A 13,698-nucleotide genomic window follows, 5' to 3' on the forward strand; every position below is an offset into this window, starting at 1 on the left:
TTTTTAGAATGTTTGAAGTCCTGCTGCAACAGGCTTCTGAGTGCTTGGAATGCAGTATAGGCCAGCACTCCCAGAAATGTGTTATTGTGATTCGCATTGCTAAGTAATTTCCTGGGTGGCTGAAGTTCATATAAAACTACTCAAGTTAAAGCAGAAAATATTATGAAGAAGATTTCTCACTGATTGAGCTCACTTTTTTGTTGAAAAATAATTAATGCTTATTTTCTGCTTGGGGAATTCAATATACAAATAAATTATTATTCACAGGTTTTCTAAAAATTATTTTTTTCATTCTACTTTTGCCCATACTGACTGAAAAGACAGAAATATCTTTCTCTCTCTCTCTCTTCCCCCTCTTCCCCTCCTACTTTTCCTTCTCCTCCCCTTGTTTCTGTCCTCCTTTTCTTCCTTTTGGGTACATTTTTAACTATTTAAAACTAATGCTAATTTCTGCTAACACATTTTTATGTCTGTCTGAAATATGCTATTCAATAACGTTGCCTGGAAATCCTTGGTAGTTTGACTACCTTAAAGACAATTTTTAACTGTGCCAATGATATTTAGCATTCAAACAAGGGTAATGTACTTTGACTATTTTATATACATATGCATTGAAATGACTCCTTAAACTTTCATGGAACACATATGGAATTATAAAAGAATATTTTATGTGTCTCTGTGTGTAACTACATGCATTTTTGAGCTCTAGATATATTCAGCTTCTCATAAGGCCAAAAGCTGTGGAATTTTAGTTCCACATTGTGATTCTTTGGTGTAAGTGCTGGAAACTGAACTCAGGCCCTATTCACAATCAGCAAATGCTTTTAACTGTTGTGCTGTGTCTTCAGCTTATAACATTATTTGTACTGAAGGCAAATGAAGAAACAAAGCTAAGACTGTTTTAAAATATTATACTTGGCAGGGGAGCTTGAAGTCATAGTGCTTGAAAGGTGGGAGGATTCTATACCAGTTTGCATTACATGGGGAGTTTTATGCTGATCTGAGTTTTAGTATGGGTTGTTGTCTCAGAAATAATTTTTAAAAATCACTGAAATAATGAAATATATTTCATCACCTACACTGTCCCTTTTATTATGTCTGCTATTGTTTCTGTACTTTATGTTTTTATGCAGTTTTGAATTAATTTGTTGGGTCACTTCTTTTTATCTTAAATAACTAACAGAGCATGATATTTCCAAAAAATAAAAATCTGGTAATAAGTTCTCAAAATTAAAACAAAATGTTTTTATATAAAAATTACCAATATTTTCATTGTAAAATCTGGAGAATGGTTTTGAACATGAATATGTAAAACATAAGCAAATCCTTATTTTCCAGACTTATTATAACTTTGAGGGTCTAAGGCCATCAAAATATACTTGTATAGATCAAAGGAAAAATAAATGAAATATATACTATCATTTGATTTTCTTTTCATGGACTAAATGATACATTGATATGAGCAACCAATGAGAATCACTGAAAATGTATTTTCATATTGGTTAATTTTGAGACATATAAACATATTGATAAGATAAAAAAATCTCAATGTAGACCTATTACAGAAATATATAAACACATACTTAGGGTCATCATATCTCTAGATAATTTTATAAATTTCTAATACTTTACAGATAGTTAAGAAGTAAGCCAATAACAGGAATACACGCTTACTCCTCAGCACATTTATGAAGGGCTTAAGAGTACTGATCTTAAATGATAGGTCCTTGATGATAGAGAAAATTGGTTGATGAGACAAGATCATGGGACAGTAATGATATTTACATTACTTACTGAGTTACAGGTAGCAGAATTATATGTTGAAATGGAAGTATTGACAAAGAACTAATGTAATAGTGTTTAGAGTAGTCATTATTTTAGCAATGTAATAAGAATTTTATTTCATGTAAGCAATTAGCAGAGGTTTCTGGCTCAGGCTGCTCCAGCAGAGGTAAAATTATGCAATATAAATAAAAACTATTATATTAAGAAGTAAAGGTTAAGTCTGAGAAAAAGCAATTACATGGACAAAATGATCAAAGAGATCAGCTACTTTGGGCTTTAATTCAACAAATGATAAACACACAAGGAACTTAGTCGTTTTCTTTCTGAATTGTCATTATCTCCCATGTTGCCTCATCATGTCTCTCTCCTTATTGCTGGTGTATATATGTATGTGTGTGTGTGTGTATGTGTATGTGTGTGCGTGCATGCATGTGCACGTACATTTGTTTAGGGGAGAGGTTTCTGGTGTGTATTCTCTCCACTTTTGTACAAAATAAACTTATTGTGGAAAAGTTTTATTTAATTCTTTCACTTTTATTATTAATCTAATATAACAGCTAAAATAATATAAAATGAGACATTTACAAATTAACATTGCAGCAATTATGCTTTTAATGTTTTCTGAATGTATTTGATTAGGAAAATTTATATTTTATGAAAACCAAAAGAAAATAATTTGCACAAATTATTCAATGTCCTTTGCAGGGCATATTTTACATCTTTGTTCCTTAAGCTGTAGATCAAGGGATTCAACATGGGAATGACCATGGTATAAAATATGGAAGCCACTTTATCTGTGTCAAAGGAGTGGCTAGAATTGGGCTGCACATACATAAATATCAAAGTTCCATAGAAGACAATGACCACTGTCAGGTGTGACCCACAGGTGGAGAAAGCCTTCTGCCTGCCCTCAGCAGAGTTCATTCTCAGAATAGCTATGAGGATTAGCAGGTAGGACCCAAGGACAACCAGAAGAGAAGAAATCAAATCAAAGGCTGCTAAAATTAGAATGATCAGTTCAACTTCATGTGTATCTGAGCACAGCAGAGGTAACAAAGGAAGACTGTCACAGTAGAAATGACTGATGACATTGTAGCCACAGAAAGGCAAAGTGAAAATCTTAATTGTGACTAGAAGAGAAACAAATGAACAATAGAGATAAGGAATGGCCACTAGTACCCAACATACCCTTTGTGACATGATGACAGTGTAGAGCAGAGGCTTACAGATGGCCACGTAGCGGTCATAGGACATTGCAGACAGAATAAAAAGCTCACTAACTATGAACACAAGAAAAAAAGCAAGCTGTGTAGCACAAAGGTTAAATGATATTGTATTTTGATCCGCAACAAAATTTATTAACATTTTGGGTCCGACAGATGTAGAATAACCCAGATCTGTGATAGCCAGGTGTTTGAGAAAGAAGTACATGGGTGTTTGTAGCCTTGGGTCCACTGTGGTGAGGATGATCATGCCCAGGTTGCCAATCAATGAGATCAGATAGAAGATGAGGAAGAGCCCAAACAATGGGGCCTGAAGTTCAGCGTGGTCTGTGATGCCCATCAGGATGAATTCTGTCACCACTGTAAGGTTGTGATTCCCCATTCTGGCTTATCAGAAAACCTGCTCGGAGTAGAAACACCAATGTTAACAATAGCTGCCCTGTACTATCAACTTACAGATATTTCATATACAATACTAATATAATTAACATAATTTCAAATTAAAAAAAATTTAATTTGTGAGTATAAACTCATTGTTCTTAAATGACAATATGTGTCATAGAGTTAGTTAGAGATGGAAAGATAGGCTGGGTATTTTAATTGTTTTTTTTTTATTGAGAAAAGGAACAAAAAAGTATCTGCCTCCTCCCAGCCTCCCATTTCCCTCCCCCTCCTCCCACCCTTCTCCCCCTCCCCCAAACTCCTCTCCCCCTCCCTCTCCAGTCCATAGAGCAGTCAGGGTTCCCTGCCCTGTGGAAAGTTCAAGGTCCGCCCCCCTCCATCCATGTCTAGGAAGGTGAACATCCAAACTGGCTAGGCTCCCACAAAGCCAGCACATTAAGTAGGATCAAAACCCCGTGCCATTGTCCTTGGCTTCTCATCAGCCCTCATTGTTCGCCATGTTCAGAGAGTCCGGTTTTATCCCACCCCTTTTCAGTCACAGTCCAGCTGGCCTTGGTGAGCTCCCAATAGATCAGCCCCATTGTCTCAGTGGGTGGGTGCACCCCTCGTGGTCCTGTCTTCCTTGATGGGGAGAGAAAAGTGAGAAGGGGAGGAGGGGGGAACTTGGGGAAACAGGAGGATTGGGATAAAGGAAGGTTGGATAGGGGAGCAGGGAAGCACAATTCTTAGTTAAGGGAGCCACCGTAGGGTTGGCAAGAGACTTGACCCTAGAGTGGCTCCCAGGAGCCTATGGTGATGTCCCCAGTTAGTCCCTTGGGCTGCTGAGGATAGGGAACCTGAAATGACCCTATCCTATAGCAATACTGATGAATATCTTGCATATCACCATAGAACCTTCATCTGGTGATGGAAGAAGATAGAGACAGAGACCCACACTGGAGCACTGGACTGAGCTCCCAAGGTCCCAATGAGGAGCGGAAGGAGGGAGAAGATGGGTATTTTAATTGTGCTTGATTGCATTCCCCAAACATTTATAGACTGCATATATATATATTTCATATTTGTAATCCAAAAGCAAGCTTCTTTTGTTGTTAATGGATTGAAGACAGAAAAAGCGTCAATATATATCAGTATATCCAATATCCCTTTTCTCAATAATATCACATAATATCTCCTTAATGTTATAAAACATGACACATTCTATATACATATAGAGAGATAGACCATAGTTATATAGTAGATAGATAGTAGATGTATGGATCGATTTATGATAGCTTTATGGTAAATATGGCAACCATGGAAATATAAGGCAGTTTTACAGAATTCATAATAACGCCAAATGTTCAGTAGGGCCGACAGGCATGCCTGTAACTTCAGAATACTAGAAGGTGACAGAAAGAGATTGTTTGAGATAAGTGTGGGACTCATAGGGGGATCTTGTCAAAAACACTCAGATCTAAACCAAAAGAAAACAGAGCAAAAATGTTTATTTTCAATATATAGAAAATGATTATCTTCTTTAATGTTTGGTGTGTAATTGTAATTATATAGAAAGCCTAGTTTGGATAGAGATTGCATTGAATTATAAAGATTACATCAACTAAAAATTATTACTGTTTCAGTCACGAAATTTTTCAACGGAAAAAATTTACATGTCTTGTTTGTACATATCAAACTTCAACACACTGAACAGAAGTTGAAAATATGTATAAATGAGTCAATAAACCATGTTGTCCTATTAATCATTTATATGAAGTGAAGAAAATAAAACAGAAGATACTTTTAAGGAGATATGCTTTATATTGTTCTCCTTCCCCTCTTCTATGAGTCAGGATCTCATTATATACTCCAATTGCACTCAGACATTTACAGACCTCTTATTTCATGCATCCTAGTGCTGTGTGGCAAACACCTGACTTTATGCTGCCCTTAGGGGTAATGATACATTCAAATGTTATTCTGGGAAAACGCCCAGAAGCACTAAATAAAATATACTATAGAAAAGATGCACAAAACCTCTGGAAATGATTGAAATCATTTTGTTATTATAGACAATAAGAATCTCTTCACATTATTCTTTAGTGTGGTAAGAAAAACCTATAGTTAATCAAGTAGAACTTAGGTGAATATGATAATGATAAAAAAAATTGAACAGACCTTGAAGTAGAATGCATATTGATGGATGAGAGCTATTATCAAGTTAGTAAAATAATGAGATCCAATGCTTTAAATGAGATATAAAAGAAATGCCTATGGTGAAAATTATAGTAAATGTCATGTCTAAATAAGACATGGACAAAAAGTAAAACACATAAATTAACATAATTAGTAATGTAATTTGCATTAAATTCTTTAAAAAATGTCTTCTCAGTTTATAAAACTACTGTCTCTAGTATGACCAATCTATTGCGTAGACATATATTCCAGGAAGCATTCTGAGATCAAAATACTCAAGCAACATGAGCCTTTATTCTGTTAGCTTGTATCTTTTATATTTATTTGTAGCAAATACAAGTAAATCAACTTTTGTAAGACTCTGATCATTTGCACATTTTTCTTCATTAAGTTTTTTAAGTTAGCATATTAATCAATGTATGATGTATTTCATTTGGGAATGCTCATGCATATAAGTAATTATTCTTTTTTATCCTTTGTCATTATTTTCTAGCTATCATTTCTTCATCTCCATGCTTACTTCAGAAGGATCTCAAGTTTTTTCTGCAATTTGTTCCCCCTCCTGATCTGAGAGCGAGAGAGTGTATTTGTTTTCTTGTTAAGTCTGAAGATAGTATTGCCTTCCTTTCTCCAGCTTTGGAGTTCTATGGGAAGAATCTGATTACTTTTTCAGTTTTCACTATCAGTTGGGTTATTTTAATGATTTAGCTCTGTATCAGTACTTTGTAAGAAAACTGTATCTACGTCTGTCAGATTTCATTGAGCATCAAAAGAACATTTGAATTTTCTATTTTGCCATGAGACTGACTTTTTAAATATCTACTATCTATTTAAATAATGATTGATAATCATAAGATCCTTGTTTTCTAACAAAAACCTGACATTTTTAGTGTCACCAAAGCATAGACACTCAGTAAGTGTTTGTAGGAAAATCAACATGAACTATCAATGTTGCCAAAAACTTCATCGTGCCATTTAGACATTCATATCTATAGAGTTATCCATTACTTACTCTCAGTTCTTGTTTCAGTTTAAAATCAACATGTAAACACACACATTTATATAATCAACAGAAAAATGATTTTAAGGAACATATTTTATTTTGTTCTTTAAAAGTATAGGAAATATAAAAAATGCTCACATTAATTTAGAGAAGAAAAGTCTTATTGTACCTCAGTTACATTTGGAGGCAAGAATCACTGAATACTGAATAATAAATGTTGAGAGTTTTCTGTGTCCCCCACTATTTAAGTGGTGATATAAATGTTACCCAAACACTGCAGGTGTTTGTGACACATAATATCACATGGCAATACTCTTTCTTACCTGTGATGAAGCCTCTATCTTGCCTTTCATGCGTTTCTCACATGGAAAAAAATGAGCATAACTTATATTTTTCCTCACCTTTTGGGGTTGTCTCTTGGGAGATACGAAGCAATATTTTGAAAGATCCCAGAGCATTTGTGAGTATAACTAAATTCCTAGGGAATCCCCATTAACAAAGGGAAATCGTGTGTAATAGTGTGCAATGATTCATTATAACAATATAATATATGCAGGTCTATTATATATACTGTGTATATATTTATTTGAAATTATATACAACAATATATAGTTATATAACAAGCATAAATTCTCTCTCTCTACACACACACACACACACACACACACACACACACACACACAAACAATTGTGAAACTTGAAAATCCATCTCCAGATAATTATAGAGAATTTAGCCCAGTAATCATTCTAATAACTTGGGTAAATAAAACTAAAAATGTTAACCACTTCCAAACTAGAAGCTTGAGAATGTTTATAAATTCATCTTCCTACAAAATAAACAGAAAATTATGCTAAGTACTTTATTTCTTTTTTAATTAAGATTTTTTTAATGTAATCCTCTTCTTTTATATAGCTATGCCTGTTTCCACACCCTCCTCACCTCCCCTCATTCCACTCTTTACCCCACACCTCCACTCCTTAAAAAGGGTAAGACTTCCCATCCATGTGGAGTAAATAAAGCCTGACACTTCACTTTGAGGCAAGATCAAGGCCTTCCCCCATACACACACACACACACACACACACACAACACACACACACATATACATATATATATATATATATATATATATATATATATATATATATATATATGCTAATCAAGGTATCACTCCAAAAAGAATGTGCTCCTAGATGCCAGTTAAAGCACCAGGAACAACTTATGAAATTACCACCATTTATCAACAATCTGGACTGCTTATTTAAAACACCTGTCAAACTTTTAAGGATAGTAAAATGTGTAGCAATGTTATTTATCTTATTTACATTTAATGAGAGATGCAATGGATTGAAGACAGACACTTGTCAGTAGTAGTGACAAACTAATGAACTTTCAGCAGCTGAGATAGAAAGTCAGTTATTACCAGTTTGAAGAAGTCGTTTTTATGGTACTTGTCATCATCTGACTTAACTAATTCAATGAAAATACTTTTATGCCTGAGATAAAGGAAAAGAACACTATGCAAATTTTATTTAGGTTATATATACACACATGTACAAATAGGTGTAACAATAATAATTAAAGAAGTAGTCATGAATTTGAGAGGGTGTCAGGGCAGTGGCAGGATTTGCAGGAGAGGGAGGAGTGAGAAAATAATACAAATGCAGTGCAATCATATTAAGTTCTTAAAAATTAATTAGAAAATATTGTTGTCAGAGAAACATTTATAATCATAAACTGTCTTTACGATAAAAATTTGGGTCAATAACTAAAGAGAAATCTTATGGAGTTGTTCAAAGGGGGCTTTAAGATTTTTTTTTTATTTTGAGAAAGGATAGTAGGTACACTTACCTGTAAATATTAAGATTTAGAATATAGTGAGATGCTAAGATGCAGTAGCAAAGTAGCAATAGAACATTTTTAGTAAGGTTCATGACAGCACTACCCTGAGAAGTTATGTTTCCATTACCAAGACTAATTTACCTTTTGTTGAGTGAGCCTTAAATCTGATTGGACAGCTGTTGGTTGCCACCAACAGATGAGTGGCTTCAATGTTCAGTTTTGTTATTTATTTATTCATTCATTCATTTATTCATTCATTCATTAAAGATTTCTGCCTCCTCCCCGCCACCGCCTCCCATTTCCCTCCCCCTCCCCCAATCAAGTCCCTCTCCCTTGTCAGCCCGAAAAGCAATCAGGGTTCCCTGCCCTGTGGGAAGTCCAAGGACCACCCACCTCCATCCAGGTCTAGTAAGGTGAGCATCTAAACGGCTTAGGTTCCCAAAAAATGTGCAATAGGATCAAAAACCCATTGCCATTGTTCTTGAGTTCTTAGTAGTCCTAATTGTCTGCTATGTTCAGCTAGTCCGGTTTTATCCCATGCTTTTTCAGACCCAGGCCAGCTGGTCTTGGTGAGTTCCCGAGAGAAGCTAAATAAGAAGGTGAAGCCAAAGAAAAACATATAGGCATCCTCCTGAATATTAACCTTCATCAGGCCATGAAAGGAGACAGAGACAGAGACCCACATAAGAGCACCGGACTGAAATCTCAAGGTCCTAATCAGGAGCAGAAGGAGAGAGAGCACGAGCAAGGAACTCAGGACCACGAGGGGTGCACCCACATACTGAGACAATGGGGATGTTCAATGTTCAGTTTTAACATTGAAAATATGATTTTCTCGAGCTTAGAACGTTGAGTCTAGTTTCTTAGTTGGGCTGACTGGAATACCCAGAAAAGCAGAACGTGAAGGCTTAAACAGAAATTTCAGCCTCTGAGCATTTGTCTATATTTTCTGAGCAGTAAAAAAATACCCACCACAGGACCTCGACTCCTAAAGTGCTCTTCCTACAGGACTTAATTGAATAATTAAGGGCCCACCCCTATATTATCACGTTATCTATTGTCTTAGTTACTTTTCTATTGTAATAAATAAAACAACCAAAAATACTTATGCAAAAAGAGTTTATTGGGGACTTAAAATCCATGACTATTTGTGGTAGTGTGCATGACAATAGGCATACAGGCACAGTGCTAGACCTGTATCAGAGAGCTCACATTTTGATGTACAATAGGCAAGGAAAGCTAACTTGGAATCACGTGAGGGTTTGCAACCTCAAAGTGACCCCTGGTCACACATCTCCTTCAATAAGGCCATATCTCCTTATCCTTCCCAAATAGTTCTACCAACTGGGGACTAACCTTTGAAATATATTAGCTTATAAGATCATTCCCATTAAAAGCACTCTACTTACTAATTGCAGGCACATGAATTTGTGGGACAGATTAGACCTCAGTAGTGTTATAGTGTGATCTACAAACAGATACATCACAGGCAGCAGAGTTAATTCATGGTTAGTGAAACTTAGAAAAAATTTTGATTATTAGCTTATGTTCAAAATAAATACATAAATATTACAATTGAGCACACACTAGACAAAATGTATACTTTGTGTCACACAATTCACTAAGAAAATCAAAAATTGCAATACCGACAATACTAAAAACACCAACCCTAGTTGGTGTGGATGGCAATTCAACAGTGTGTATGTATGTGTATATTTGTGTATTATTTCTGAAAACTGTTTATTATAATCCTCCTGTAATTCTCCTGAAAGTCTTATGAACACTCAGTATAGAAAAATAACATTAAGAATGTAACCACAGATTTCTGAAGATCTTCTCTCTGGAGATCTTTTAAAGAAGAAAACAGGACCAGTAATAATGAAAATTCATGGTATTCAGAAAAAACAGCAATGTATAATAAATGTCATCTGTCATCTAGAATTGCTTTACAAATAATTAAATAATATTGTAACTAATTATATAAGTTATATAGGACAGAATATCAGAAATATTAAAGTTTATAGTGTTCAAAGACATCATGTCTATGCTTTATCAAGTTTGTTTACAACAATTTTAGGTTTAAAACACAAAATGAAAACAAGACTAAATAGACAAGTGTTCAAACACATAAAAGAATAAGACAAGAAATCCATGCAAACCTAAAAAAAACACACAAGTTACATAAATATATTTAAACATGTGTTTCCATTTGCATAATATATTGGAGTTCTGTAGCTATCTAATGAATATTTTACATGACTACATGGAATGCATTATATTATTGTTTATTATTGTGAGTTTTCATTTTGTTAATCAAATGAATTGCTAATATAGATACTAGTTTTGACATATACTTTCTTTATCAAATTTTGTATTAGCATTCTGCATTTTATATTAAGTACAAAGTTTACATTGGTCCGTAAAGACTCTTAGAAAAGCATTTTTCACTTCTTTGTTTCTAAAGCTGTAGATCAAGGGATTCAGCATGGGAATTACTAAAGTGTAAAACACAGACGTTATTTTATCAGTTTCAAATGAGTGTGTGGATTTGGGCTGTAAGTACATGAAGAGTAGAGTCCCATAAAATACCACCACCACTGTCAGATGAGACCCGCAAGTGGAGAAGGCCTTTTTCCTGCCTTCTGCAGAATGCATTCCATATATGGCTAACAGAATCAGAAGGTAAGATGCTAAGACTACGAAGAGGGAGGAGATCAAATTAAGTGCCGAAAATAATATGATCACCAATTCTATATCCCGTGCATTTGAACATAGCAAAAGTAACGTGGGGATGCTGTCACAGTAAAAATGGCTAATGACATTAGAGCCACAGAAAGTCAATGTAAAAATCTTACTAGTTATTAACACAGCCTGGAAGATACTGTAGAGATATGGAATGCCCACCAGCACATGACAACGTCTCTGAGACATGATGGCACTGTAGAGCAAAGGGTTGCAGATGGCCACATAGCGGTCATAGGCCATTGCAGATAAGATAAAAAGTTCACTGATAATGAACGCAATGTTGAAAGCCATCTGTATGGCACAGGCATAGTAAGAAATGACATTTTGATCCAATACAAAATTCACCATCATCTTTGGGTAAATGACAGTACAGTTGCCAAGATCAATGAAAGCCAGGTGTCTGATAAAATAATACATAGGTGTGTGAAGTCGAGGATCCAATTTGGTCAGAATGATCATGATCAGATTGCCTATCACAGAGACTCCATAGATGACTAGGAAGACACCCAAAAGAGGAAGCTGCAGATCTGGCCTGTGTGTGATTCCTGTCAGAATGAATTCAGCTGGCACTGTTGAATTCCCGGGACTCATTTCAATCATCTGAGAAGATACACAAGTGTCATCAGCTTTTGCATAAACTCACCCAAGCAAATTCAAAGACAAGACAAAAAGTAGCATTTAATGACTCAATTTCCACTCTTGAGAAACATCTAAGAAATAAGAGCTTACTCTAATTCTGGCAGAGCATATTTCTATCCCTTATATTTTTCCTTTCTACCCATAACGAGTATTAAGACTTTTCTTCTCTAAATTCATGTGAGCATTTTTATATTTTATATACTTTTATAGAACAAATTAAAATATATTCTTTAAATATCATTATTCTGTTGATTATATAATGTGTGTATTTGCATATTGAATTATCCAAGAAGAAAATAAGCAATAATTTTTTTCCTCACAAAAAAGTAAGTGCTGCTGGGCGGTGGTGGCGCATGCCTTTAATCCCAGCACTCATGAGGCAGAGGCAGGCAGATCTCTGGGAGTTTGAAGCCACCCTGGTCTACAAGAGCTAGTTCCTAGACAGGCACCAAAGCTACAGAAAAACCCTGTTTCGAAAAACCAAAAAATAAAAAAAATTGGGGATTTTTGGGTGTGGGGTTGGATGGGGATAAGGGGAGATGGGGAGAGAAAAGTGAGAAGGGGAGGATGGGGGGAACTTGGGGAAACAGGATGATTGGGCATAAAGGAAGGTTGGATAGGGGAGCAGGGAAGCACAATTCTTAGGTAAGGGAGCCTCCTTAGAGTTGGCAAGTCTTAGAGTGGCTCCCAGGTGCCCAGGGCAATGTCCCCAGTTAGTTCCTTGGGCAGCTGAGGATAGGGAACCTGAAATGACCCTAGCCTATAGCAATACTGACGAATATCTTGCGTATCACTATAGAACCTTCATCTGGTGATGGATGGAGATAGAGACAGAGACCCACACTGGAGCTCTGGACTGAGCTCCCAAGGTCACAATGAGGAGCAGAAGGAGGGAGAACATGAGCAAGGAACTCAGGACCAGGAGGGGTGCACCCACCCACTGAGACAGTGGAGCTGATCTATTGGGAGCTCACCAAGGCCAGCTCGCTGTGACTGAAAAAGCATGGGATAAAACCGGACTCTCTGTACATGGTGGACAATGAGGGCTGATGAGAAGCCAAGGACAATAATACGGGGTTTTGATCCTACTTCATGTTCTGGCTTTGTGGGAGCCTAACCAGTTTGTATGTTCACCTTCCTAGAACTGGATGGAGAGGGAGGACATCGGACTTTCCACAGGGCAGGGAACCTTAACTGCTCTTCGGACTGGAGAGGGAGAGGAGTGGGGGGAGGAAGATAGGGGCGGGAGGAGGGGGGAGGGAAATGGGAGGCTGGGAGGACGCAGAAATTTTTTTTCAATAAAAAATAAAAAAAGGTAAGTTCAGTCAGTGAGAAAGTCTTCTTAACATTTTCTACTTGAACTTGAGTAATTTTATATGAGCTTCAGCTACCTGGGAAATTATTTAGCAATGAGAATCACAATAACACATTTCTGGGAGTGCTGGTCTATACTGCATTCCAAGCACTCGGCAGCCTGTTGCAGCAGGACTTCAAACATTCTAAAATCAAATGTAGGTGACCTGTGAGGTCGTAGTAAGTGTTACCAGATGAAGGTTCTATGGTGACAATTAAGGTAGTCACCAATCTGATTGCAGGAGAAGACCAACCCATGCATGTTCTTCACTATTGCTATGAGTCTTTTTTTGGGGTCATCTGTATGGATTCCTAGGTATTTCCCTTGTACCAGGTTTCACTCTAACCCCATAATGGCCCCCTCTATCAAGATACTTCTTTTCATTTTTCGCCCTCTTCACTTTTCCCCAACCCATATCCCTCACGAATTTTTATAAGAAATATAATTCTACAGACCAGCAAAGCTAAAAAATTCCAATGAAACTTATATAATTAAAAATATATGGAGTTGTTAACAAATTAGTTTTTTT

General features: G+C 36.1%; 2 protein-coding genes across 2 annotated transcripts; both read right to left on the minus strand.

The window, feature by feature from the left end:
• Nucleotides 1–2,430: 2,430 nt before the first annotated feature.
• LOC142842647 (olfactory receptor 8K3-like) lies at nucleotides 2,431–3,390 on the minus strand. Its single transcript, XM_075959337.1, has one exon. The coding sequence runs from the start codon at nucleotides 3,388–3,390 to the stop codon at nucleotides 2,431–2,433; it is 960 nt and encodes a 319-aa protein (XP_075815452.1).
• Nucleotides 3,391–10,825: 7,435 nt separating this feature from the next.
• LOC142842648 (olfactory receptor 8K5-like) lies at nucleotides 10,826–11,767 on the minus strand. Its single transcript, XM_075959339.1, has one exon. The coding sequence runs from the start codon at nucleotides 11,765–11,767 to the stop codon at nucleotides 10,826–10,828; it is 942 nt and encodes a 313-aa protein (XP_075815454.1).
• Nucleotides 11,768–13,698: the final 1,931 nt, after the last annotated feature.

Source organism: Microtus pennsylvanicus, chromosome 1 (genome assembly GCF_037038515.1).
Source record: "Microtus pennsylvanicus isolate mMicPen1 chromosome 1, mMicPen1.hap1, whole genome shotgun sequence".
Classification (NCBI taxonomy): Eukaryota; Metazoa; Chordata; class Mammalia; order Rodentia; family Cricetidae; genus Microtus; species Microtus pennsylvanicus.

Bases quoted from the DNA above. Each gene is read 5' to 3' on its own strand.
- LOC142842647 (XM_075959337.1), bottom strand. From the start codon at position 3,390: ATGGGGAATCACAACCTTACAGTGGTGACAGAATTCATCCTGATGGGC.
- LOC142842648 (XM_075959339.1), bottom strand. From the start codon at position 11,767: ATGAGTCCCGGGAATTCAACAGTGCCAGCTGAATTCATTCTGACAGGA.